The 25979-nt window shown below is 37.4% G+C and overlaps 1 protein-coding gene and 1 long non-coding RNA gene across 5 annotated transcripts in view; one reads left to right on the top strand and one right to left on the bottom strand.

The window, feature by feature from the left end:
* Nucleotides 1-16109: 16109 nt before the first annotated feature.
* Nucleotides 16110-23867, bottom strand: LOC127549744 (uncharacterized). Its single transcript, XR_007950702.1, has 2 exons — nt 23777-23867; nt 16110-18255 (listed from the first exon to the last, which is right to left on the bottom strand). It is a non-coding gene; the product is annotated as an uncharacterized LOC127549744 (long non-coding RNA).
* The window catches only part of SNX6 (sorting nexin 6), a 73169-nt gene continuing 70973 nt past the window's right edge, over nt 23784-25979 (top strand). The window contains exons 1-2 of one of the 4 annotated variants that reach the window (XM_051978014.1): nt 23784-23827; nt 24000-24047. In XM_051978014.1, the coding sequence (XP_051833974.1) occupies nt 23822-23827; nt 24000-24047 (54 nt within the window). In that variant the 5' untranslated portion in view covers nt 23784-23821. The other 3 variants (XM_051978015.1, XM_051978018.1, XM_051978016.1) reach the window with 3 other exon arrangements.

The following is a 25979-nucleotide window of genomic DNA, read 5'->3' as shown; positions in this document are numbered from 1 at the left end:
ACTGAATTCCTTATACAAGCATTTGCAATCATGGGTGTGCCACAAGCAATAAAAACAGATGGACAAGCATGTACTTCTAAACATTTTGCACACTTTTGTACACAGTATAATATTTTACACCCCCCTGGCATACTCTTTAATCCTCAAGGACAGGCAATAGTAGAGAGGAGAAACAGATATTAAGACACTCCTCCAAAAACAAAAGAAGGGGGGAGCCTCAGGTAACCCTAGAGAACTTCTAAATTTAGCTCTTTATACAATTAACATCTTGATTTTTGACAAAGATGCACTGGCTCTGGCAGACAGTGTCTGGAAGGGCACCAAAAGGGCAGTGTCCAGTTCAAGCAGCTCCATTATCTTTAGATAATAGTCAGATGATGTGGAGAGATCCAGAAAGTGGTAAATAGGTTAACTGTTTGGGGGAGAGAGTTTGCTTGTATCTCTACAGATGGATGCCAACAAGCCATCGGAGAGAGAGCAGACCCTTGAAATGAAGAAGATATCAGGTAGTTCCATCGCTGATTGTGCCCACCACTGAAAGAGCATGGCAGTTATGGCAATTGACTCATGGACATCAAAAATTGTTAATGAGAGCAGGACTTGAAAACCCTCAGGAATCATTGGATTCCCTGAGACATGATTAAGACTGTTGCAAGACTTCAAAACCTGCAGAAATCATTGGATGCCCTGACACATGATGAGACTGTTGCAGGACTTCAAAATCTGCAAGAATCATTGGATTCCCTAACACATAAAAAGACTTTGGACTCCTTGAAACATGAAGTAAAGGGCAATAGATTGATTATGGACTATCTCTTAGTTACTGAAGGAGGCATATGTATGATTGTTATTTACATACCCTCCTTCTAGGTCTTCTGGAAATCTTTTACAACACCATATTGAGTCATATTATTTGTTATATCACTATTTGCATGTACAATTCATGTTTGTTACACCACATTGAGCCTGCACCACCTGTGGGGAGAGTCATTACTAGCCTGTGCTATATTGCTATGTGCTTGTGTAAAACTTCCCATGCTGATGGATTTGTGTATACCTGTTTCTAGTAAGAAACTTCAGCCCAGAAACCCGCTAATAATATCTGGCTTGAATCCTCACTTCCCTTTGGTGTTTTTCATCTCTCTTCCTGACAAGTGAGGGAGGATATGATCATCTCCTTTAAGTTAAATTTATTAAAATATATGTGAAATCACCTGTCAGATTGGCTAAGATGACAGGAAAAAATAATGATGAATGTTGGAGGGGATGCGGGAAAACTGGGACACTAATGCATTGTTGGTGGAGTTGTGAACGAATCCAACCATTCTGGAGAGCAATCTGGAATTATGCCCAAAAAATTATCAAATTGTGCATACCCTTTGATCCAGCAGTGTTTCTATTGGGCTTATATCCCAAAGAAATACTAAAGAAGGGAAAGAGACCTGTATGTGCCAAAATGTTTGTAGCAGCCCTATTTGTAGTGGCTAGAAACTGGAAAATGAATGGATGCCCATCAATTGGAGAATGGCTGGGTAAATTGTGGTATATGAATGTTATGGAATATTATTGTTCTGTAAGAAATGACCAGCAGGATGAATACAGAGAGGACTGGCGAGACTTACATGAACTGATGCTAAGTGAAATGAGCAGAACCAGGAGATCATTATACACTTCGACAACGATACTGTATGAGGACATATTTTGATGGAAGTGGATTTCTTTGACAAAGAGACCTAACTAAGTTTCAATTGATCAATGATGGACAAAAGCAGCTACACCCAAAGAACGAACACTGGGAAATGAATGTGAACTATCTGCATTTTTGTTTTTCTTCCCGGGTTATTTATACCTTCTGAATCCAATTCTCCCTATGCAACAAGAGAACTGTTTGGTTCTGCAAACATATATTGTATCTAGGATATACTGCAACATATCCAACATATAAAGGACGGCTTGCCATCTAGGGGAGGGGGTGGAGAGAGGGAGGGGAAAAAAAAATTCGGAAAAGAAACGAGTGCAAGGGATAATGTTGTCAATATAAAGTAATCATTAAATAAAAATTAAAAAAAGAAGAAGAAGAAAGTTAAGATCATGAACAGAATTTTAGAAAAATTACATATGACAAAAGGTCCCAATATAAGGTTAGAAAAAATGAGCAAATAGAAGAAAATAACAAAATCAATATTGGGGTCAGAAACTCCCAAAATACAAAGCTAAAAAGGGAGAATAATTCTATTAACAAATCCTTAAGGAAAATCACATATCCTAAGTCATAAATTTTAATGGATTAATAGAAAAAGTAAGAAGTTTAAAATTATAATAAAAATTAAATGATTGGGCTTAGGATGAAATAATGGGAAAGTAAATTAGAGCTCTGAAGGAAAGAACATAAAATAGAATTAGAGCTATAAAGAACAAGAAAAAAATAAAAGGCTTAGTAGGTAATGTTCAAAATTTTAACCAAGATTTTTATTATTGCTTAAAAATTAAGTTGAACAATCCAGAGGTCACTGCCCCATAGGACTTCAAGGGGGGGGGGGAAGCAAATAAAATGAAAAATATGAGAAAATCTAAAATATCTCTTACTGAAAATCTTGACCTGAAAAAATAAGTTATAAAAAATTATATAGATGGAAGATTCTGGGAAGATGGTAGAGTAGATCAGAAAATTCCAAGCTCTCCACAGTTCCCCCCCCAAAAAAAGAAAAAAGAAAATTGTGCCTTAGTTTGAACATAGACTGGTGAAAAACAAACAAGACTTGGAGAAAGGGTCATCCTGGGACCTGATAAGATACTAAGAAAGACTGCAGAACAGAGATTTAACCAGTGTGAAGTATAAATACCTTTAGGCTAGCTTTGCAGAAATAGCCAGGGGAGCCCTGCGACAAGTTGAATATGGAGGTAACTTCAACCTGAACCACAGGAACTTTCACCTCCTAGTCAATGAAGAGGGTCTGATTCACATAGGACTGAGAGAACCTCTGCTTATTAAAAACAGCAGGCCTAACTGTGTTGCTGAGATTCTGCCCTTTGTGAGAAGGAACTAGCATACTGGGTGAGTGCAGAAGCAGTGAGTCAGGCACACTGCTGGCTGCAGGACTTGCAGAAGGGGTACTTTTGGTTTGCAATTCCATGTCAGAGGGGAGAGCTGAAATGAAACAAAAGGCACTATTCCCCACACATACACCAGAATTAAAGGTCTTTACACTAATAATTCTCATTTTAAAAAATGAACAGGCAAAGAAGAAAGAATCCAGACATAGAAACTTTACTAGAAGAATAGGGAAGACCAGGTTCTTCTTCAGAAAAGGACAGTAAAATAAAAATAAAGCCTATTTTGCCCCAAAGAATAACTTTATTTATTTTTTTAAATAACTTTTTATTGATAGAACCCATGCCAGGGTAATTTTTTTTTTGTTTAATTCTTTTTTTTTTTAATTTTTATTTAATAATTATATTGACACTCGTTTCTGTTCCGATTTTTTTTCCCTCCCTCCCTCCACCCCCTCCCCTAGATGGCAAGCAGTCCTTTATATGTTGGATATGTTGCAGTATATCCTAGATACAATATATGTTTGCAGAACCGAACAGTTCTCTTGTTGCATAGGGAGAATTGGCTTCAGAAGGTATAAATAACCCAGGAAGAAAAACAAAAATGCAGATAGTTCACATTCGTTTCCCAGTGTTCTTTCTTTGGGTGTAGCTGCTTTTGTCCGTCATTTATCAATTGAAACTCAGGTCTCTTTGTCAAAGAAATCCACTTCCATCAAAATATGTCCTCATACAATATCGTTGTCGAAGTGTATAATGATCTCCTGGTTCTGCTCATTTCACTTAGCATCAGTTCATGTAAGTCTCGCCAGTCCTCTCTGTATTCATCCTGCTGGTCATTTCTTACAGAACAATAATATTCCATAACATTCATATACCACAATTTACCCAGCCATTCTCCAATTGATGGGCATCCATTCATTTTCCAGTTTCTAGCCACTACAAACAGGGCTGCTACAAATATTTTGGCACATACAGGTCCCTTTCAGGGTAATTTTTTACAGCATTATCCCTTGCACTCACTTCTGTTCCCAAAGAATAACTTTAAATGGTCACCTGCCAAGGGAGAATTTATTAGAACTCAAAAAAGACTTCAAAATTTAAAAAATATATAATGAAGGAAAAAAAAACAAGAAAAACAAGAAGATTGTGAGGGGAAAAGTTAACCAATTAGAAAAGGAGATAACAGAGTCTTCAAGAAGAAAAAAGTCTTTAAAAATTAGAATTGGGGAACTTCCGGCCAAGATGGAGGAGAGGAGGCGCACAGCTGTGTAAGCTCCACGTTTTCTCTCAGAACTCATTTCATGACAAGCCTCTGAATTAATGCTTGACTAAAAAAAAAAAAAAAAAAAAAAAAAAACACAAATAGTTACCAAGAGAAGACATCCTTGAAATTCGCCAGGAAAGATCTGTTTTTGCTCGAGAGCGGGGAAGGTTTTAGATCAGGCGCGGGCTGAGGGCAGGCAGTGACAGCAAGAGCAAAGCCGAGTAGACCGGAGTGGGGTAAGGTGTGATCTCAGCCGTCTCTGCGGGGAGAGCTTTGCTACAGGATTGGATACTTTGCTCTGGCAGCAAGTCAGCAGTCAAGCAGAGAAGCTAAAAACACAGCGGGTGAAGAATACAACCCCGAACAGGTGGAGTCTCTCGAGACCTGGCCACCCCTCCCCCACAGTGTCTCAGCACACTCTAAGAGTCTCAGAGCGCAGGTGCAGCAGAGCCATCGCTGTCCTGTTAGTGCCTTGCTGCTGCCCCGCCTTCCTTCCCCTGTCTGTAGAGGAAGCTCGGTAACACCACCCAGCTCTCCTCCCCAAAAAAAGGGCAGATTTTATGTGGGTTTTTTTTCTTTTTTTCTTTGCTTGTTTGTCTTTGATTCTTCTCTGACAAAATGAGCAAAAAATTTAAGTGGACTTTAACCATTGACAGTTTCTATACGGATAGAGAGCAGACTCTAAACCCTGAGGAGACTAAAAACAGACAGTCTCCAGGTGAATCCCCAAAGGCGGAGATCATCTGTTCCTCAGCACAGATGAATCTCATAGAAGAAATTAAAAAGCTCACAAGAAGGCTAGAAGAAAAATGGGAAAAAGAGAGGGAGGCTTGGCAAGAGAGTCTGGAGAAATCATCCCCCTCATTTAAAGACAGAGTGGATAAAGAAATCAAATCATTGAAAAATGGAATTAGTGAACTGGAAATAGAAAATAGCTCTCTAAAAAATAAAATTGGCTAAATGGAAAAAAATTCCATAGAACAAAACACCTCACTTAAAAACTCAATTGAACAATTAGAAAAAAGATATTTTAAAAGTGAGTGAAGAAAACACTTCATTGAAAATCAGAATTGAACAAATGGAATTGAATGACTCGAGAAGAAAACAAGAATCAGTCAAGCAAAACCAAAAAAATGAAACAATGGAGAAAAATGTGAAATACCTTCTTGGGAAAACAACAGACCTGGAAAATTGATCTAGGAGAGACAATCTGAGAATTTCTGGACTCCCAGAAAAATATGATGAAAAAAAGAGCCTGGACACTATTTTCCAGGAAATTATCAAAGAGAACTGCCCACAAGTCATAAAAACAGAGGGTAAACTAGACATTGAAAGAATTCATCGATCACCTACTGAAGGGGATCCTAAAATCAAAACACTAAGGAATATAGTGGCCAAATGCCAGAATACTCAGACAAGGGAAAAAATACTGCAAGTAGCTAGAAAAACCCAATTCCTCTGTTTTTTAGAGGAGCCACAATAACGATCACCCAGGATCTAGCAGTGTCCACATTAAAGGATCAAAGGGTCTGGAATATGATATTCCAAAAGGATAAGGAACTTGGTATGCAACCAAAAATAACTTACCCAAACAGAATTAGCATCTTTTTCCAGGGAAGAAGATGGACATTCAACAAAATAAGCGAATTTCATCTATTTTTGATGAAAAAACCAGAACTTAACAAAAAGTTTGATCTACAAATATAGAACTCAAGAGAAACCTGAAAAGGTAAAAAGAAATCTTGGGAACTATATTTCTGTTATAAAGATGTATAAAGAATACATGTATACCTTGTTCTAGAATAAAGTGAGGATATTACATCTCATGAAGAGGCAAAGGAAACCTATTATATCTGAGAGAAAGAATGGGGGGGGATGAATATAGTGGGTATCTTACTGCCATCAGAATTGGCTTTAAGAGAAAAATTTTAGGCATATTCAATATGAAACTTCTCCCACCTCATTGAAAAGTGGGAGGGGAAAGTGAAAAGGGAAGGAATAAGCTAAGTGGAAGAGAATACAGAAACTGTGAGGAAAAGGAGTAAGATAGGGGGAGAAACTCTTAGGCGGGGGGAGGGTTACTAAACAGGGAGGGCTGTGAGAAGCAAGTGGTGCTCATAAGTTTAATACTGGGGAGGGGGATAAAGGGGAAAGAAGGGAGAAAAGCATAAACAGGAGTTAACAAGATGGCAAGTAATACAGAATTGGTCATTTTAACCATAAATGTGAACGGGGTAAACTCCCCCATAAAGAGGAAGCAGTTAGCAAAATGGATTAAAAGCCAGAATCCTACAATATGTTGTTTACAGGAAACACACCTGAAGCAGGGAGATACATGCAGAGTAAAGGTAAAAGCAGAATCTATTATGCTTCAGGGGAAATCAAAAAAGCAGGGGTAGCCATCCTGATCTCAGATCAAGCTAAAGCAAAAATTGATCTAATTAAAAGAGATAAAGAAGGGCACTACATCTTGCTAAAGGGTAGCATAGATAATGAAGCAATATCAATATTAAACATATATGCACCAAGTGGTGTAGCATCTAAATTCTTAAAAGAGAAATTAAGAGAGCTGCAAGAAGAAATAGACAGCAAAACTATAATAGTGGGAGATCTCAACCTCGCACTCTCAGAATTAGATAAATCAAACCACAAAATAAATAAGACAGAAGACAAAGAGGTAAATAGAATATATGATAGATCTCCGGAGAAAACTAAATGGAGACAGAAAGGAGTACACTTTCTTTTCAACAATTCATGGAACCTGTACAAAAATTGACCATATATTAGGACATAAAAACCTCAAACTCAAATGCAGTAAAGCAGAAATAGTAAATGCATCCTTTTCAGACCACAATGCAATGAAAATTATATTCAACAAAAAGCCAGGGGAAAATAGACTAAAAAATAATTGGAAGCTAAACAATCTCATACTAAAGAATGATTGGGTGAAACAGCAAATCATAGACATAATTAATAACTTCACCCAAGAAAATGACAATAATGAGACGTCATACCAAAATGTGTGGGATGCATATGTACTTAACAATTTCTAAAAGTTCAGTGATCTGCTCCAAAATTATAATTAAACCTTGGCTTTCCATAATTTTGACAATGCTCTCTAAACACTTTCCTTGAATGGAAACAGAAGGCTATTTTCTAAACATCTGTCCCATCTTAGATGAAATTCTACTTTAACTCTTTTAATAAAATTTCTTTTGTTGCACTCACCCTAATTTCTGGGTTGAAGAGTCTTTTTCACTGGATCAGGATCAGAGGCTTTTCCACTGGATCAGCATCTGAATCAGCCCCACGTTCAGGGCGCCAAAATGTGGTGATCTTTTTCTTCTCAAAACGCAGCCAGGTGATAAAAGTTCAGATTTTTTATTATCTCCAATATAGCCCAGTTAGCTTCGAGGTCTATCTCTCTGCTTGCAGTTTTGTCCTTTGCTTCTGCTCTGCTTTCTTCAGCCTTCAATCCAGCTCCAAATTGAATCTGCCTTGCCTCCGAGAGAGAAATTTCAGATCTCTAGAGGCCTACTTGCATAAAATAGAGAAAGAGAAGGTCAACATTGGACTTACAACTAAAAATGCTAGAAAAGGAACAAATTAAAAACTCCCAGTCAAACACTAAACTTGAAATTCTAAAAATAAAAGGAGAGATCAATAAAATTGAAAGTAAAAAAACTATTGAATTAATTAATAAAACTAAGAGTTGGTTCTATGAAAAAACCAACAAAATAAACAAACCCTTAGTAAATCTGATTTAAAAAAAGGAAAGAGGAAAATCAAATTGGTAGTCTTAAAAAGGAAAAGGGAGAACTCGCTACTAACGAAGAGGAAATTAGAGCAATAATTAGGAGTTACTTTGCCCAACTTTATGCCAACAAATTCGACAACTTAAATGAAATAGAAGAATACCTCCAAAAATATAGCTTGCCCAAACTAACAGAGGAAGAAGTAAATATCCTAAACAGTCCCATCTCAGAAAAAGAAATAGAACAAACTATCAATCAACTCCCTAAGAAAAAATCCCCAGCACCAGATGGATTTACATGTGAATTCTACCAAACATTTAAAGAACAATTAACTCCAATGCTAAATAAACTATTTGAAAAAATAGGGATTGAAGGAGTCCTACCAAACTCCTTTTATGACACAGACGTGGTACTGATACCTAAACCAGGTAGGCTGAAAACAGAGAAAGAAAATTATAGACCAATCTCCCTAATGAATATTGATGCTAAAATCTTAAATAAAATATTAGCAAAAAGATTACAGAAAATCATCCCCAGGATAATACACTATGACCAAGTAGGATTTATACCAGGAATGCAGGGCTGGTTCAATATTAGGAAAACTATTAGCATAATTGACTATATCAATAACCAAACAAACAAAAACCATATGATCATCTCAATAGATGCAGAAAAAGCATTTGATAAAATCCAACATCCATTCCTAATAAAAACACTTGAGAGCATAGGAATAAATGGACTTTTCCTTAAAATAGTCAGGAGCATATGTTTATAACCATCAGTAAGCATCATATGCAATGGGGAAAAACTGGAACCTTTCCCAGTAAGATCTGGAGTGAAGCAAGGTTGCCCACTATCACCATTATTATTTAATATCGTATTAGAAACACTAGCCTCGGCAATAAGAGTCGAGAAAGATATTAAAGGAATTAGAGTAGGCAATGAGGAAACCAAACTATCACTCTTTGCAGATGATATGATGGTATACCTAGAGAACCCCAGAGATTCTACTAAAAAACTATTAGACATAATTCATAATTTTAGCAAAGTAGCTGGCTACAAAATAAATCCCCATAAATTCTCAGCATTTTTATACATCACCAACAAAACCCAACAGCAAGAGATACAAAGAGAAATTCCATTCAGAATAACTGTTGATACCATAAAATATTTGGGAATCTATCTACCAAAGGAAAGTCAGGAATTATATGACCAAAATTATAAAAAAGTCTCCACACAAATAAGGTCAGACTTAAATAATTGGAAAAATATTAAGTGCTCTTGGATCGGCTGAGCGAACATAATAAAGATGACAATACTCCCTAAACTAATCTATTTATTTAGTGCTATACCAATCAGACTTCCAAGAAAATATTTTAATGATCTAGAAAAAATAACAACAAAATTCATATGGAACAATAAAAAGTCAAGAATCTCAAGGGAATTAATGAAAAAAAAAAATCAAATGAAGGTGGCCTAGCTGTACCTGATCTAAAATTACATTATAAAGCAGCAGTCACCAAAACCATTTGGTATTGGCTAAGAAATAGATTAGTGGATCAGTGGAAAAGGTTAGGTTCACAAGACAGAATAATCAACTATAGCAATCTAGTGTTTGACAAACCCAAAGACCCTAACTTCTGGGATAAGAATTCATTATTTGATAAAAACTGCTGGGATAATTGGAAATTAGTATGGCAGAAATTAGGCATGGACCCACACTTAACACCATATACCAAGATAAGATCAAAATGGGTCCATGACCTAGGCATAAAGAACGAGATTATAAATAAATTAGAGGAACATAGGATAGTTTATCTCTCAGACTTGTAGAGGAGAAAGAAATTTGTGACCAAAGATGAACTAGAGACCATTACTGATCACAAAATAGAAAATTTTGATGACATCAAATTAAAAAGCCTTTGTACAAATAAAACTAATGCAAACAAGATTAGAAGGGAAGTAACAAACTGGGAAAACATCTTCACAGTTCAAGGTTCTGATAAAGGCCTCATTTCCAAAATATATAGAGAACTGACTCAAATTTATAAGAAATCAAGCCATTCTCCAATTGATAAATGGTCAAAGGATATGAACAGACAATTTTCAGAGGATGAAATTGAAACTATTACCACTCATATGAAAGAGTGTTCCAAATCATTATTGATCAGAGAAATGCAAATTAAGACAACTCTGAGATACCACTACACACCTGTCCGATTGGCTAAGATGACAGGAAAAAATAATGATGAATGTTGGAGGGGATGCGGGAAAACTGGGACACTAATGCATTGTTGGTGGAGTTGTGAACGAATCCAACCATTCTGGAGAGCAATCTGGAATTATGCCCAAAAAGTTATCAAATTGTGCATACCCTTTGATCCTGCAGTGTTTCTATTGGGCTTATATCCCAAAGAAATACTAAAGAAGGGAAAGAGACCTGTATGTGCCAAAATGTTTGTAGCAGCCCTGTTTGTAGTGGCTAGAAACTGGAAAATGAATGGATGCCCATCAATTGGAGAATGGCTGGGTAAATTGTGGTATATGAATGTTATGGAATATCATTGTTCTGTAAGAAATGACCAGCAGTGTTATGAGTTCAAATGTTGGAGTTCTTGTTCTTCTCAAAACACAGCCGGTTTAGCTTAGGGCCCTCCGAATATCTCCAAATCCAAAGGTTCTGTCCGTTAGCCTCTGCCTCTGCTTTCTTCAGCCTCCAACCAGCACAGAGATGGAATGCATCTCTTGTTTCCTTCTCTTGGAGCTTGGCTAGCTTTCTGGTGAGTCTTTCAGACCAGCTTGGTCTCAGAGGGGGGCGTGCAGGAGCCCAGCCACCAACTACAGTGGGTGAGATGAAGATGAATCTGGTTGTCCACTGAACTCTCCACTCGTAGCTTTATCCTCTGAAAACTCTTCGTCTGCCACCAGCCAGCCAAGTGGAATATATTCTGCCTTGCCTCGGAAAGAGGGCTTCTGGCGTAATTCCTCTGAAATCTGTCAAAGTGCTCTCTGTCTGCACCAGAGTTGCTCCTCTCCAGTCCAGCTGAACTCTCCTTTGCAACCAGCCAGCCAAGTGGAAAGTATATTCTGGAATAGCTCTCTCTTCATTGGCCTTATATGTGAATCTTCTGAGAGAATGGGATTATGGATTTTCTCCCATAGTGCTCTCTGGCCCAAAGAGCTTTAAGGGAGGTGTGAACACAAAGGTGTAAACACAAGCATTGTACTAATTAATTCTACTTAGTATCTTGTTTCAGGTTCTGGCCAAAATCTTCTTGTAAGATTAGATCAACTCTAATTAGTTAGCAGTTTGTAAGGATTCCAACATCCTTTCAAGTAGAATTTCATGAGAACTTAGCAAGAGGTCATTTGGAAGTTGAAATTTTATTTTCTAGGGTGCTAGCTATTGTGTAGCTTCAATAGTTTCCCTGGGCTTATAGAAATCAATGGAATTGCTTAAATAAAAACGCTTGTCAACAAATGTGTTGTTATTCTCTTCTACATGTTACTACTTTTGGATTTATTTTAACTCTTAATCCCATTTCTTAAGTATACATACAACACAGAATTACACTTATTGGGGACAAATTTTCATACCACCATAGCTGAGAATCATGGATTCTGAGATCACTGTTTATACTGAACAAAAGTTTGAACAATTCCCGGATAAGTGTGTATATTTAGATCTATCTCCATATACTATGGATGTCTATTTAATAAAATTCTTTGAAAAGTTAGGGAAATGTTTCACTGATGAGATGCAATTATTTATAGATTTTGATTGGCCTTCCTTCACTAATATGATAGACATAAGTTTTCATTTAAGATATCATTTTACAGTAGCCTCCAATGCCCTTTTTGCTAGTTCTATTGCTTCCCTACTTTGAAATTTCTGGACAAAATGGTGAAGCAAAAGGAATAAGATGCACAGAAAAGGCAGTGAAGTCCCAGTACAAAGACCCAAGCATTTATTATATTTATTTCAGATTGCATGACCCTCTTCATTAAAACTCTTTACAGAGTTGAAATGCTAAGGAACCATCGCCAGCAAAAACTACATGGTTTGTTTCATGTACCCAAATAATTGATATTTCTTTGGGTGGGAATAGACATTATTTCCTTAAACAATGGAATATTTATTTGAATGTCTGGTCTGGCATATCAGGAAAATATGACATCAGGAACTGGTCAAAAAAAATATATATATATATAGATTAACAGAGTGCATTTAGAGTTCTGTAAGAAGACTGAATGAAAGTAGTCAAGGTACCCCTGGCCCTTAAAGGTTGTCTCTCCTCCATATTATTTGATATCAGAATACCTTAATAGTCCAAAATGAGAATTTCAGCACAAGGTCAATTACAAGTGTGAAACTGATTTTTCTGAGATTCCAGATATCATGATAAGAGCTTTAAGTGTTCCCTAGGCATATCATATACAATAAGAATTCTTAGATAAGAGCCCTTATTGAAATTTTTTTCAACATGTCACCATTTCTACATGTTTACCCTCTTCTACATGTCACCACTTTCTTAATTATTCTGACTCTTACTTGTATTCCTAAAGTATACACCCAATGCAGAATTACAGTTAAAGGGGAAAATTTTTCACAGTGGTGTATGTAACAATCCCAAGGATCATGAATTCTGAGAACATTGCTCATACCCAACAAGAATTTGAATTGGAAATTGTAGAAACATGACATTGGGAAATGCCAAAAAAAAAAAAAAAATTTGCATAGTCCAGAGTTCCTTTACAGCTCCTTAAGAAGACTGAGTGAAAATTTCCATGGTAGAGGAAAAATTCCATATGGAAAAAAAATTTGATTTGGTATCCCTAGCCATTTTGGATTGCCTCCACTCAGTATCATTGGATAGAATGCCCTATCAAACAGATCATCATGTGAACTTAGCACAAGGTTAATTAAAAGTTTAAAGTTGACTTTTTCAGTCTCTCTAGGTCTATAGCATGCAATGAGAATTGCATTAACAGGATAACAGCAACATATGTGACAGTTCCAAAAATCATGGATTGTGAGAACACTATTCATATCCAACAAAAACTTGAATAAAGCTCAACAAGAATATTCCTTCTGATACATTTCAGATCTATCTCCATGAGTATATTAATGATATCTACTCTAAATGATTCTTTAAAGAGTCAGGAAAATGTTCCACTTCTGTTCAGATGATATCTGATTATGCTGAGATTTTGACTGGCCTTCTACATTTCTACAATACAACTTTTGCTAGTTCTACTCATGTCTTACTGGACCAATTGAGGAAACAAGATAGAGGAGGGTCTGTAGAGCCAGAACTCTAGAGAAGTATACTTGAAACAATGTGTTAACTCAGAGGAATCCATGAGACAATGGTTATCTAGTTTACATATATACTTAGTACTTAGCATGGTGATGTAATGGTTCTCTAAATTCACACATAGTCAGTATGCTGTAATGATTCAATAAGGTATATAAGAGCCAATAAGGACTGGAAAAGAGATATTCCATTTCCCAACATCCTGGTGGCTCTCCTGACTCCTGCATTCCTCCACTAAGATCAAGGCCCATGTGAAGGTCCCCCAGAAAGCTAGCCCAGCTCTAGGAGAAAGGAGACAGATTGGGTAGAAAATAATAAAGATTTTGTACTTTATTCTTGACTATTCTTGTGGTGATCATTCTGCTGAAACCAAGGCCAGTTCGGAGGACCTCCAGAGAGCTAGCCTGGACATTACAAGGTTCCAGAAAAGGCAATGAGCTTGTTTGTCTAAAATTCTAAGTGTTTATCATCTTTCAGAGTGCATAGCTCTCTTCATTAAGGTTTTTTTTTTTTTTTTAATGTTGAGGAAATCTTTCCAAACAAAACTACATGGTTTGCTAAAGGAATGTGTCCATTTACATAAATGATTGAGATTTCTTTTTTAAATAGTATTTTATTTTTCCAAATACATGCAAAGTTTTCAACGATTTAACTTTACAAAATCTTATTTCAAATTTATCTCCTCTTCCTCCACCCCCTATCTAAGACAGCAAGCAATCAAATATAAGTTAAACATTGCAATTCTTCTAAACATATTTCCATATTTCTCCTGCTGTGCAAAAATATTAGATCAAAAGAGGAAAAAACATGATAAAAAAAAAACAATTGACATCAATAAAAAGGTGAAAATACTCTGTTTTGATCTTCGTTCCATTTCCATAATTTTCTCTCTGGATGCAGATGGCACTTTCTATCCCAAGTCTATTGGAATTGTCTTGAATTATCGCATTGTTGAAAAGAGTGAAGTCCATCACAGATGAGCATCACATGGCCTTTTCTTACCTGTACAATGTTCTCTTGGTTCTGCTTACTTCACTCAGCATCAGTTCATATAAGTTTTTACTGGCTTTTCTGATATCAGCCTCCTCCTTCCTTATAGAATAATATTTTCTATTATATTTGTATACCATAATTTATTCAGTCATTCCCCAACTGATAGTTCCTTGTCACTACAAAAAGCATTGCTACAAACATTTTTGTGCCTGTAGGTTCTTTTCCCTCTCTTATGCTCTATTTGGGATATAGACCTAATAGAAATATGTCTGGATCAAAATGTGCACACAGTTACAAACCTTTGAGCATAGTTTCCAAATACTGAGATTTCTTGATGTGCATCTTGACTTTGTTTCCATAAAAGCAAATAAAAATTCTTTTCATCATCTGTCCTAATAAATCAAAGAAATATGGCATTAGGAACTTGCAAAGAATCCCAAGGTAAAAAGTCCCTTTGAAGCCACAAGAAGACTGGTAAAAGTTTCTGTGGGAAAGGAACTACCCCATACAGGAAAATGTTGATTGGATATCTACTGTTCTTTTTAGATTTCTTCCTCTCACTAGATCAATTAGAAGTTTAAAGTTAACTTTTCTGTAGTTTCAGCTATTATGTTTATAGCTTCAATAGGGCTTACAATAACAATTTCTTAGATAAAAGCATGTGTCAACAAAATTGTTTCTAATCTCTTCTACATATTACCTCTTTCTTAATTATTCTAACTCTTACTTACCTTTCCTAAAGTATACATGCAATCCAATATTACACTTGCGGCTGACAAATTTTTAGAGCAGCACATGTGACAGTCTCAAGAATCATGGACTATAGATCACTGTTCAGAGCCAGCAAGTGTTTGGATAATGCTCACATAGTGTTCTCTCTGGTGTATTTGAGATCTGTCTTTGTGAACTCTAAGGATTTCTATGTAAAATAATTTTTTGAAGAATCAAAAAAAGTTTCACTTCTGCTCAGCTGAAATCTGATTGTTTTGAGACTTTGACTGATCTTACCTGACCACTATGATTCATGGAAATTCTCATTCTTTCATTTAGGATACACAAAAGCAACCTCTTTAAATTAAGCTTAAAAGGACCCAACAGTGCCTCCAATGCCCTTCTTGCTGGTTCTCTACTTTCAAGAACTCTGGACCAACTAGTGAAACAAAATAGAGGACATTCACAGAAAAGTTGGCAAGGTCCATGTTCAAAAACCCAATCATTTGTCATCTCTCATGTCAGATTACATGGCTCACCTCGTCGAGGCTATTTTCAACCTTGAAATGCTATGAGAAATTTTCCAAACAGAACTACATTGTTTACTCTAAAACTGTACCTCAATAATTTTTTAGGCACATCTATACTTTATTGAGCATAAAAAAGCAAATGAGTCATTGTTTGTTTAGGAAATCAAAGAAACATGACATCAAGGATTTGCAAAAATCCCCTGATATGGGGTGCCTTTGGAGCTCTACTAGAAACCTAAGTAAAAGTTGACATGGGAGAGGAACAACATCATATGAGAAAATGGCCACCCACTACTCTTTTGGATTTACTCTCTTCAGTACTATCTGATATTAGAATGACCTAGCGAATAGAACTTTATGAATACTTAGACTAAAGTCAACTGGAAGTTTTAAGTCGACTTTTCTGTGATTCTGTGGGGTTTTTTTTTTGTGTCTATAGCTTCTGAAGTGCCCAGGCAAGAGAAAAACAGAGCAGCCAAAATAATGAAGTTTTAAGAACGTTTATTGCTAGTTAGCGACTGAACCCCAATACCAAGACTGGAGGGATCAGTAATGAGTGGCCCTAGGGCCATATATTTATAGAAAGAAGAGAGAGACATCAAAATATTTCTTGATACATTTGTCATAATAAAGGAATTTCTATTCTAAACAGGAAGCAAAAAGTTATCACTCTAAGGGGGTCATTCTCAGGCAGCAGCAAGCAGCATTATCTTTAAGCTTTAAGCTTGTCAAGGTCTCAAGACTCTCAGGACAGTACATCTGGGTTGTTAAAAATACCATCTGCATTAGGGAGTGAAGAACTAGTAATAAACTTCTAACTACAAAGATTCAAGATTATGTTTCTCACTGTCCCATTTTGGGGTGCTTTTCTACTCACTCCCCCCTTTTCTTGAGACCGTCAGAGACTGGACTCATCAGAGGCCAGGGGAGAGTAAGTGACTCTGGCAACAAACAACAGCCTGGATCTTCTTTCTGATATACAGGGTTAAACAATCAAACGGGGGGCAATCAGTAGATCCAGCAGAAATAGGGTAAGAGGGCCTATCAAGGAGATCACAAAAGAGGTTACTCAGGGGGAGCAAGTGAAAAGTGACTAGGACCAAGACATTGATTGGCGTTGAGCCTTCTCCCGGTCCTTGATCCACCAGCTCACTGCAGAAAGGGACTCTCTTATTACCCCAAAGTTGTTAGCATAGAAACAGCAAGCTGCCCTGAGGGCCATATGTACCCCTCCTTGTTAAGATAGAAAAAATCTAGCCCCCAATGATTCTGTAGGACCACCTCTGCCAAGGAGTTTAGGGAGCTCTCCAAGAAGGATATTTAATTTCCCAGTCCTTCAATTCCTGGTCCACCTGGGAGCTGGCTGTCACCATGGATCAGGGCAGCGGTCCCCACAGCTGTGGGGCCTGCTATCCCCAATCCCACTAGGAGGGGGAACTAGAATAGGAGTAGCTCTCCTTGCCCTATCTAACAGACCAAAATGTTCTTAGGCTCTTTCCTCAGAATACAGATAGACCTGAGGAAACACGTACACAAGCAGGCAAAGCTCAGGAGATTCTTTCAATGTTAAAGTGAATTCACTGATACAAAGGATCAATCCCATAGTGCATGCAAAATAGGACCCTGCGGAGGTCCGTATTAGAGAGTTTACAGTATCTTTGTGTGGGGAAAGTACAACAATTTCCACACAGTGCTTTTTGTAGTGCTCCAGATCGTAGCCCTCTGACTTGATGCAACATGCCTCACCCCTCCGAAAGTTAACCTGGGAACGTGGCGGTGCACTCTGGGGGCAGGTTCTTGGCTGAGAGTGAAAGATTCGGGATGGAGTGGGCCTCTGTCCCCCAGGTGGCATTTAAGTCTATGCCCACAAAGCAGGGGGGGCCAGGTTCAGGCAGAGCCAACAGCTTATGGAGAGGGTGGGGCTGGTCAGATTTATCAGCTGGTATATTCCATCAAGGGCTGATATAAAGGTCCCATAGGGAGACAATGGTCCTCTGGGCAGTGGAGGCCAAGGAGGTATATTAGGGCCTATAGGGATGTTTTCCCTCGGGAGGCTCCTTCTTTGGGTTGTGAGCAGGACTCCCAAATCTCTTCCTGCCGCATAAAACCTGATACCCCAGGTCCTTCCCAAGAGCTGGCATAGGTACAGATAGAACCACGGCTGCCCATAAGTCTCATTTTGGGCCTCCACCTCCCCCAAGTAGTTCTCATTAAGGTCCACACATATCTATGGGGAGAATAGTGGCCGGGCTTCCCCAATGCGGGGTGGGGTTGGGGGGGGAAGGGGGAAGCAAGAGAGAGGATCAGGCCCATAAAAGGGGATAAGATATGAAAACACCATCTTCCTGAGTTGAGTCCTGCAGGTGCCTCGGGAGCAGGGCAAGGCTTCACATGTGAATGATGGCTCCGAGCCTTACGGTGGGCCACCTTCACTGCTGAGGGATTGGAGAGGATGGCCTAGTGTGGGCCGGTCCAGCAGGGTTCCAATGCTGAGCCACGAGTAAATTTTCTGGTCAGGATCCAATTACCCAGTTGGAGGTCCGGTCCAGCAGCTGGGGCAGGGGAGGCCAGGCAGAGGCTCAATAGAGAGTCCTGACCACTGCCCGGGTGTCCTGGAGAGCCTGTAGGGACTTAAAAAGGGAACCATTAGCAACATCATAAGAACCGTCCTGCCCCAAGCAGGGAAGGATGGGGGGGTGGAGCACCAAACAGGACTTCAAAGGGTGAGAGAGAAAGAACAGAAAGATTAGGAGTATACCTGGCCCTAAAGAGGGCAAAGGAAAGGAACCCTACCCAGTGTCAAACTAGAGCTTAGAAATGTGCTCCTTAAATGTCCTATTCATCCTTTCTACCTGACTCTAATTCTGTGGATGATAAACACAGTGAAGGCACCACTTGAACCGGAGGGCTTTAGCCAGAGACTGAACAACCTTAGAAATGAAGGCTGGTCCACTGTCAGACCTGAGGGAGAAGAGGAGCCCAAACCTGGGAATAATCTCAGTCACAAGTTTCTTGGCCACGACCAAATCAGATTCAGATTTTACAGGAAAGGCTTCAGGCCATCCTGACAAGGTATCAACAAATACCAGTTGGAGGGGATGTGGGAAAACAGGGACACTGATACATTGTTGGTGGAATTGTGAACATATCCAGCCATTCTAGAGAGCAATTTAGAACTATGCTCAAAAAATTATCAAACTGTGCATACCCTTTGATCCAGCAGTGTTTCTACTGGGCTTATACCCCAAAGAGATACTAAAGAAAGGACCATTTCTTATAGAACAATAATATTCCATACATTCATATACTATAACAGTCATTTTCCAAATGGGCATCCACTCAGTTTCCATTTCTTACCACTATAAAAAGGGCTGCCACAAACATTTTTGCACATTTGGGTTCCTTTCCTTCTTTTAAGATCTCTTTGGGATATAAAGTAGAAGCACTGCTGGATCAAAAAGTATGAACAGTTTGATAACCTTTTGAGCACAGTTCCAAATTGCTCTCCAGAATGGCTGGATCCATTCACAATTTCACCAACAATGTATCAGTGTCCTAATTTTCCCACATCCCTTCCAACATTCGTCATTATCTTTTCCTGTCATCTTAGTCAATCTAAGAGGTTTTTTACATCATACCTTTTTCCAATTATTTTGTCTAATAATTTTATCTATTAAGAGCAATACACATCTTTTTTTTTTTTTTTTTCTCTTCACTTTGGGATTACTTTCAAACTAGCTGCCTTCCTTTATTGCTCTAGAACAATGAGTCCATTCATCTGTAGAAGACCTTTAATTTTTCATTTTTATTAATCTAATTTTTATTTTTTAAAAACAAATTCTACAGAATGATATTCCAACACTCACTAAAATATCCCAGATGGGAGTGAGTTCCTGGAATTACCCAAAATCCCAAGCGTTCTCCCTTGCAATCTTAAATATGATTGGTCTTCAAACTCCTTAATGGTTAATCTCCAAAATCTACTGTGATTATTATTATTAAGTTACTTTTTTCTTTTTCTCTTTTCTTATAACCTAATCTCCTGTAGAAATGTTGATCTCCTGTTGAAATAAGAATTAATCCCAAAGCCACAATCTGACACTAATTAATAATTGGAAATTTGAAGAGTTGAGTCACATCTTCCAACTGAATAAAGGGAATTTAGGCACAGTTCAAGGGTAAAAGAAGAAGCATTTATTAAGAAGTACAGTACATTCATAGGCAGAGAACAGTAGAATCTAGTCTGCTATTCTAAAGATAAGGAATTTAAAAAATGATTTATATGGTTGTATGGAATAGAGAGAGATAAGGTGAAGAACTTATAGGAATGTATGAATTCTTTTTCTGTATTTTATTTTCATTATTTCTGTGTTTCCCCTATGACCTATATATGTACAGGCTCATATTTACTTGAGCCTTGGACAGCTATAAACATATTTACTTAACCTGAGCTGATGACATTTATTGGTATTTGACATTTACCGATATATAGTCTATTAGCTGGACCACTATCAGCTTGATTAAGCCTGAAGGCCTGATTTTCTGTTTCCTAGAAATCAGGAGATTTCAGGGAAACAGAGACCTATCATTCCAATCTCTCCAAACAGCAACAACCAATTAGTGCCTTCCCCTCCTTCTCAATGCTCTCTTACTTGTGATGTAATCTCTTGTATAAAAGCTATGTATTTTTACTACTTCTTTAGCTCTCCTACTTCAAGTTTTCTCTTTCTTATTTCACAATGGGACGGCTCATCCTCCGAGGTCTTTAATAAACAACTTTTCTGCCTTCTACTGGGTGATCTCTGAGGAGTCGTTTTGGGTAAGGATCTTCTACATCCCTCACATGGTTTTATAAATAAGACAAGTAGGAGAATAAGAGTACCTAGAACCAACATATTTGTACAAGCTCTGTCCAATTAGGGCTGATATGATCCAGTTTGCTGTATGCCAGTAGTTGCTGGCAATAGCAGAAGTGATCTGGATTCACTCACTAGACAACCCAAAGGATCACTAATATGTTAAATTCAAGCAATCACTCATTTCTGATTGGCTGATTTTGATTCCTAAGTTATTTCAGCCTCTCCTAGATGATAAGGGAGCTCAAATATATCAAGTAAACTCATTATTCATTCTACTTTTGCACTAGTGATGTGTCTTCACATGGTAGGCTAGACCCTCAATTTGGTTTAGCTCTTCTGCTGAGATAGCTTTATTGGGATAAAACTGTACTACAGCCCTCTTAATATTAATACCTTTTCCTTTACCTTTATTTCCTATTTAGTGCTTTGTGTAGTATATTCATTTTCATATTGTTTCCCCATCAGATTGTAAACTCTTTGGAAGGGATTCTCTTTTGTTTCTTTTTGTATCCCCAATGCTTAGCATAGTCCCTCACACATAAAGGTGTTTAATAAATTTTGATCTATTGATTACAGTTAATTGGTCTGAGTATTGACTCTGGAATCAAAGTACTTGGATTCAAATCACAGTTCTACCTCTTCAGTGTTATTCTGAACATATCACTTAACTTCCCTGTTTCTTGAATTGTAAAATTAAGAGATTAAACTAAAGGGTCTTTTTTATACCTTACAGTTTGAGTCTTCCAACTGAACTGAATTCAGATAAGTTTTTTTGTTTCATTTCAAAATGATAATATTCAAATGGAATATTATGCTTGACTTCTGATGAAGCCTAGTTCCTGAAGTATTATTCAAGGATAAAGATAAATTCCCTGTTTCAAAGGGCTATATTGTACATAAGTTTTCCTTTCTTTTTTGGGGGGTTAAATGACTCATCCAGGGACACATAGCTAGAAATTATCTAAGGCAGTACTGGAGGTGAAATTGCCACTTAGCTATCCCCTGTTTTTAATGATTATAATAGATTCTTTGTTTTTCTTTTCCAAGGCTGGCTGAAAGTATAGAGGCTCTATTTATAGGCCTATCCCTCTACTAATCTACATGTGAAATTTTACTTGTTTCTTTTAAATTTGGCTCTCTTCAGTCAAATCCTGCTATTCTGGAGGTTCAGCATTTTGAATTTAGTGAAGATACCTGATCACAATAGCCCACTTGTACTGCCAAACTCAAAATATCTACTAGCCTCAACTTTGATCCTGCCTCCCCTCTTCCCACTGCTCACTAACTGGGTTACAAGTATGAACTATCCCAGATGATGGTTAAAGAAACTTGAAACCTGGTTGTCTTTCTTAAATCATTTGATAAAACAACTTTGAAGAGTGTCTCCAAATATAATAATAGATACTGAAGGAGGCTTCTAAATCTGATTCTTAAGCACTAATTGTTGACATATTGGGGGGGAGAAGAGAAGGGGGACAGGGAGTTTAAGGAATGTACATACAATTCTATAATGAGGAGACTTCCAAATTCTGCCTTTCAGAGAAATTGGCATTATAGACAGACTCACAAGACCTGTTAAAATGTTTTCTTAAAACAAACTGAAAACTGCTTAATTTATAACTTTTATATAGAACCTAATCTTTTGACTACCTTAGAACATAATCAATTAAGGAAATGAGCTTGTAGCAATTGAAGTGATGAAGAATTTGACATTTACTACTATTAAATTTCAGCAGTAAATCAGCACTTCAGCACTGGAGTCAGTAAGACATATGTTCAAATTCAGCCTCAGGTATTAGTTGAGTGACCATGGGCAAAGGTAAAACTCTATTCATACCAGTTTCCTGTTGTAAAATGAGTTGGAGAAGAAAACCCCAAATAGTCATAAGACATAAAAATCGGACACAAGTGATCAAGAGGAAAACAACCTAAGAGAATTATCCAGTTTTCTAAGTTTTTAATATCTTTTTGGATCCTGTCATCCAGAATGATGGCCATCTCTCCTAGCTTTGTGTCATTTATAGATCTGATAAGAATTTCATCTATGTTAAACTCTATAGAACATATTTATGGAACTCTCCAATGGAGACTCCCAGACAAGCACTTGAACCATTAACAGCTATACTTTTGTCATGCCATTCAATGAATTTTGAATCTACATTTTGCTATCTTTTCTATAAAAATATGACATGTGCTAAAAGTTAATACCAGTTACAATAACCAGCTAGTTTTAATGGGGAGGGGGGAAGAAAAGGTCCTTTTCTTTTACTTAGGGACTATATTCTAAAATGAAAGGTTCTATATAATCACTGAATCCTCAATTAGAAATAATCCCTAATTTCTTGGAAGAGGTTGAGTTTTCTATCTAACCTAGCATTTAACTCTCTGCTTAAGTCTTGGCCTCTTTGTGGAGGTAAAATCACCTTTACTAGGAACAGGGAGTTGAGGAAAGAGCTAATCTTTTCTTGGAACTTCATTAGGCTGAATTCTCCTCTTCCCCCTGCCTGTAAATAGTCTTTTCTGCATTATAAGTCCTTCAGATCAGTCTGCTTTAATTTCTTATTTCCAATTTTGAGATAGATTCTTCATTTTTATATGAAATACTCTTAGACCCAGTCTATTACATAATGGCTCTGATTGATTAAAGGAGGTGAATGTACTGTTTACCTTCAGTTTTTATGGTTTGATTTTTAAAAAAAAATTTAAGCATCCTCATCTAATTAAGGCATTAGAGATAGAATAGTTTTTGACCTCACAGTATACTAATATCTAGATAAACTGCATCTACAGCATTTCCCAGATTTACAAATCTAGAAATTCCCCCCAAAATAATTTTTTAATGAATTAAAAGTTAATATGAAATAACTTGCTTTTCACCAAGCATGTCCTTAAAGATGAATTCCTTCTACAATTTCCACAGGAAACCAAGCCCATCTCAATGACTTACAGATTGCAGACTTTTTCTTCCCATCGGGGAAAACTAGATCATTTGTAAAAGGTGGTCAGAACCTCGTAAAATTTAAATTGGAAATTGTTGGTTAAATTCCTTTCCACTCCTATACGTATGGGCGTGTGCATTGTTTGGGAAGAACTTAAGACAAACTGAGAACACCCGCCTGCTGCAGAGGAAGAGACGAGTAGAGAAGAAGCTCTCAGAGTATGGGCTGCAATATGCACGTACTGTTTCCCCTCTGGGAAATAAGCTGCTCCACAACTCAGAGAGCCGGTATTTAGAATCCATAAGACCGGATGTGTCTTGTGCCCCGCCTGCCTCCTGCCGACTTCCACTGACCTCCGTTTCCTGTGCGCCTGCGCTAGCTCTTGCCTTGGAGCAGCCATGATGGTGGGTGTTTTCTGCTCCTTGGAGCGTCCGGGCGCGCGGCCTGGGCCATGGGAACAGAGGGGACTGCAAGCGGGGAAGGGTGGGGGGCTGCGCCCGCTTCGCACTAACTTCTCTCCTTTGTATTTCCCCTTTCCCACCTTCTTCCTGGGTGCCTCCGGCGCCAACCCTGCAGGAAGGCCTGGACGACGGCCCTGACTTCCTCTCTGAGGAGGACCGAGGAGTAAGTTTTGATTCGTTTACTTCTGGCGCCCCCTCCTCCTTTCTTTGGGCTCGGGAGGGCACCTCCTTTGTCTGGTGTTACACTAATGCCCCACAACAGCTTTGCACTTTACTTCTGCCAGCCGCTGTGCTTCGCCCCGCCCTTCTGCTATTCGCCTTCCTTAGGGGACGCCCCTATTTCTGTGTCCCTGGGAGTTTTAACCCGTTCTTCAGCTTTTCATAGTTAAGAATATTTGGCATTTTGAAAACTTATTTTCTTTTACCCTAGTATAAGAACATCCTACTCTTGAGAGTAATTTTTTTTAAATTGGATTTTGGAAATTAATAAACTTTTTCTTACCCCATTTTCCTTTTACCATTGCTGAAGAGTAAGTTGTCAAGTGTACTTTGCAAATGTGATCTTTATACTTATTAATGAAAATCACTATAGCCTAAAAAGTTTCTACTCATTTGCTACCATTACAGTCAGTACCTAGGTTTCAATTATTTTCCAAAAGTGTTTGTATTTTGCTACCATACATTTATCTTAGATTGTATAGGAAGTGTGAAATTGGTGAATGGTTGATATTAAACATAAAGGACAATGTATTGATCAAATAGGAAGACATCAAAAGAAGGGCATGCTTTTTGTTAAGCTATATTGATGCAAAAAAAAAAAAAAGTACAAAAATCAGATTTCTAAACTTGGTCAAACTACAGAAATGCATAATCTCTACTCAAATGTGAGAAAAATTTTTAAATTTGTTATTGTGGAGTACTCCCCACCAATATACCTAAGACATTTATGTCTTATCAGATAAGTCTTGAGTTTTTTTGGTTTGGGGTTTTGTTTTGTTTTGTTTTTGAGGATTGTTGGACAATCATGTCCAGCATTTTGTAGCCCCATTTTGGGGTTTTCTTGGGAAAGATACTGGAATAGTTGGCTACTTTCTTCAGTTCATTTTTGCACATGAGGAACTGAAGCCAAGAGGATTAAGTGATCCTTGCTGAGGATCCCATAGCTAGTTAAGTCAGATTTGAACTCAGGAAGATGAGTTTTCCTGACCACAGGCCTTGCTCTCTATCCCCTACACCACTTGGTTAAAATCTACTTCCTCTGTGTTGATTTAAAAAATGAGATTTTTTTTTTTAATGTTTTATAACATTATTATTTTTGTTTGCATTGCAAAGGACAAGTTATTTGATTAGATATCCAGTTAAAATATGGGAAAATAAAGTCAAACTCTTCAAATACTCCTCTGTGAAGATCTTATCTTTTGACAATTTCCTCTCCCAGTTTATGATGATTTGACTGACCCTCTACCACTTGCACCATCCATGGTGATAGGCACATAGGTTATTTCGTAAGATCAAGTAAACTTTCATTAGGCATCTAAATTGATTTTTTTCCCTCTTAGTGCTACTACTTGCTTGCCTTTGAATCCCTGTTAACTATATCTGTAGACCAAATATACATCTTTGCTTTTTTATGCTGTTAACAGTTGCTTAAATAAGTTAAATGCATAAAATAAAATTCATAAGATTAAAAATGAAGCCAAAAGATGCAGTTTTTTCCTCCCCCTGAAATCATTAACTACCCAAAATCTATCCATAATCCTTTGGGGAAGCAATAGAACTAGGCTATTATATTATTATTTTATAGGATTAGAAAATAATGTGTTTGAATATAATATTTTCTTAATGATAAAACTTTAAATTGAGAATAGCTAAATATGGATTTGGAGAGTAATTATATTTTTATCAATTAATATTTATAATTTTTAATTAACAAAAATCTATTCTCTTTCCTACCTCCTTGTTCCAGATTGAAATTGATAAGGGGATCCTTGTAATAAATATGTACAGTCAAGTAAAACAAATTCTTGCATTGGCCATTTCTCAAAAATATCATATTCTGCATTGTGTGTGGAGATAAGTAGCATACTTTACTGTC

The sequence above is a fragment of the Antechinus flavipes genome, chromosome 2, assembly GCF_016432865.1.
Source record: "Antechinus flavipes isolate AdamAnt ecotype Samford, QLD, Australia chromosome 2, AdamAnt_v2, whole genome shotgun sequence".
NCBI classification, from domain to species: Eukaryota; Metazoa; Chordata; class Mammalia; order Dasyuromorphia; family Dasyuridae; genus Antechinus; species Antechinus flavipes.
Note: the sequence above shows the minus strand (reverse complement) of the source record. Positions and strands in the feature narration are given on the sequence as shown.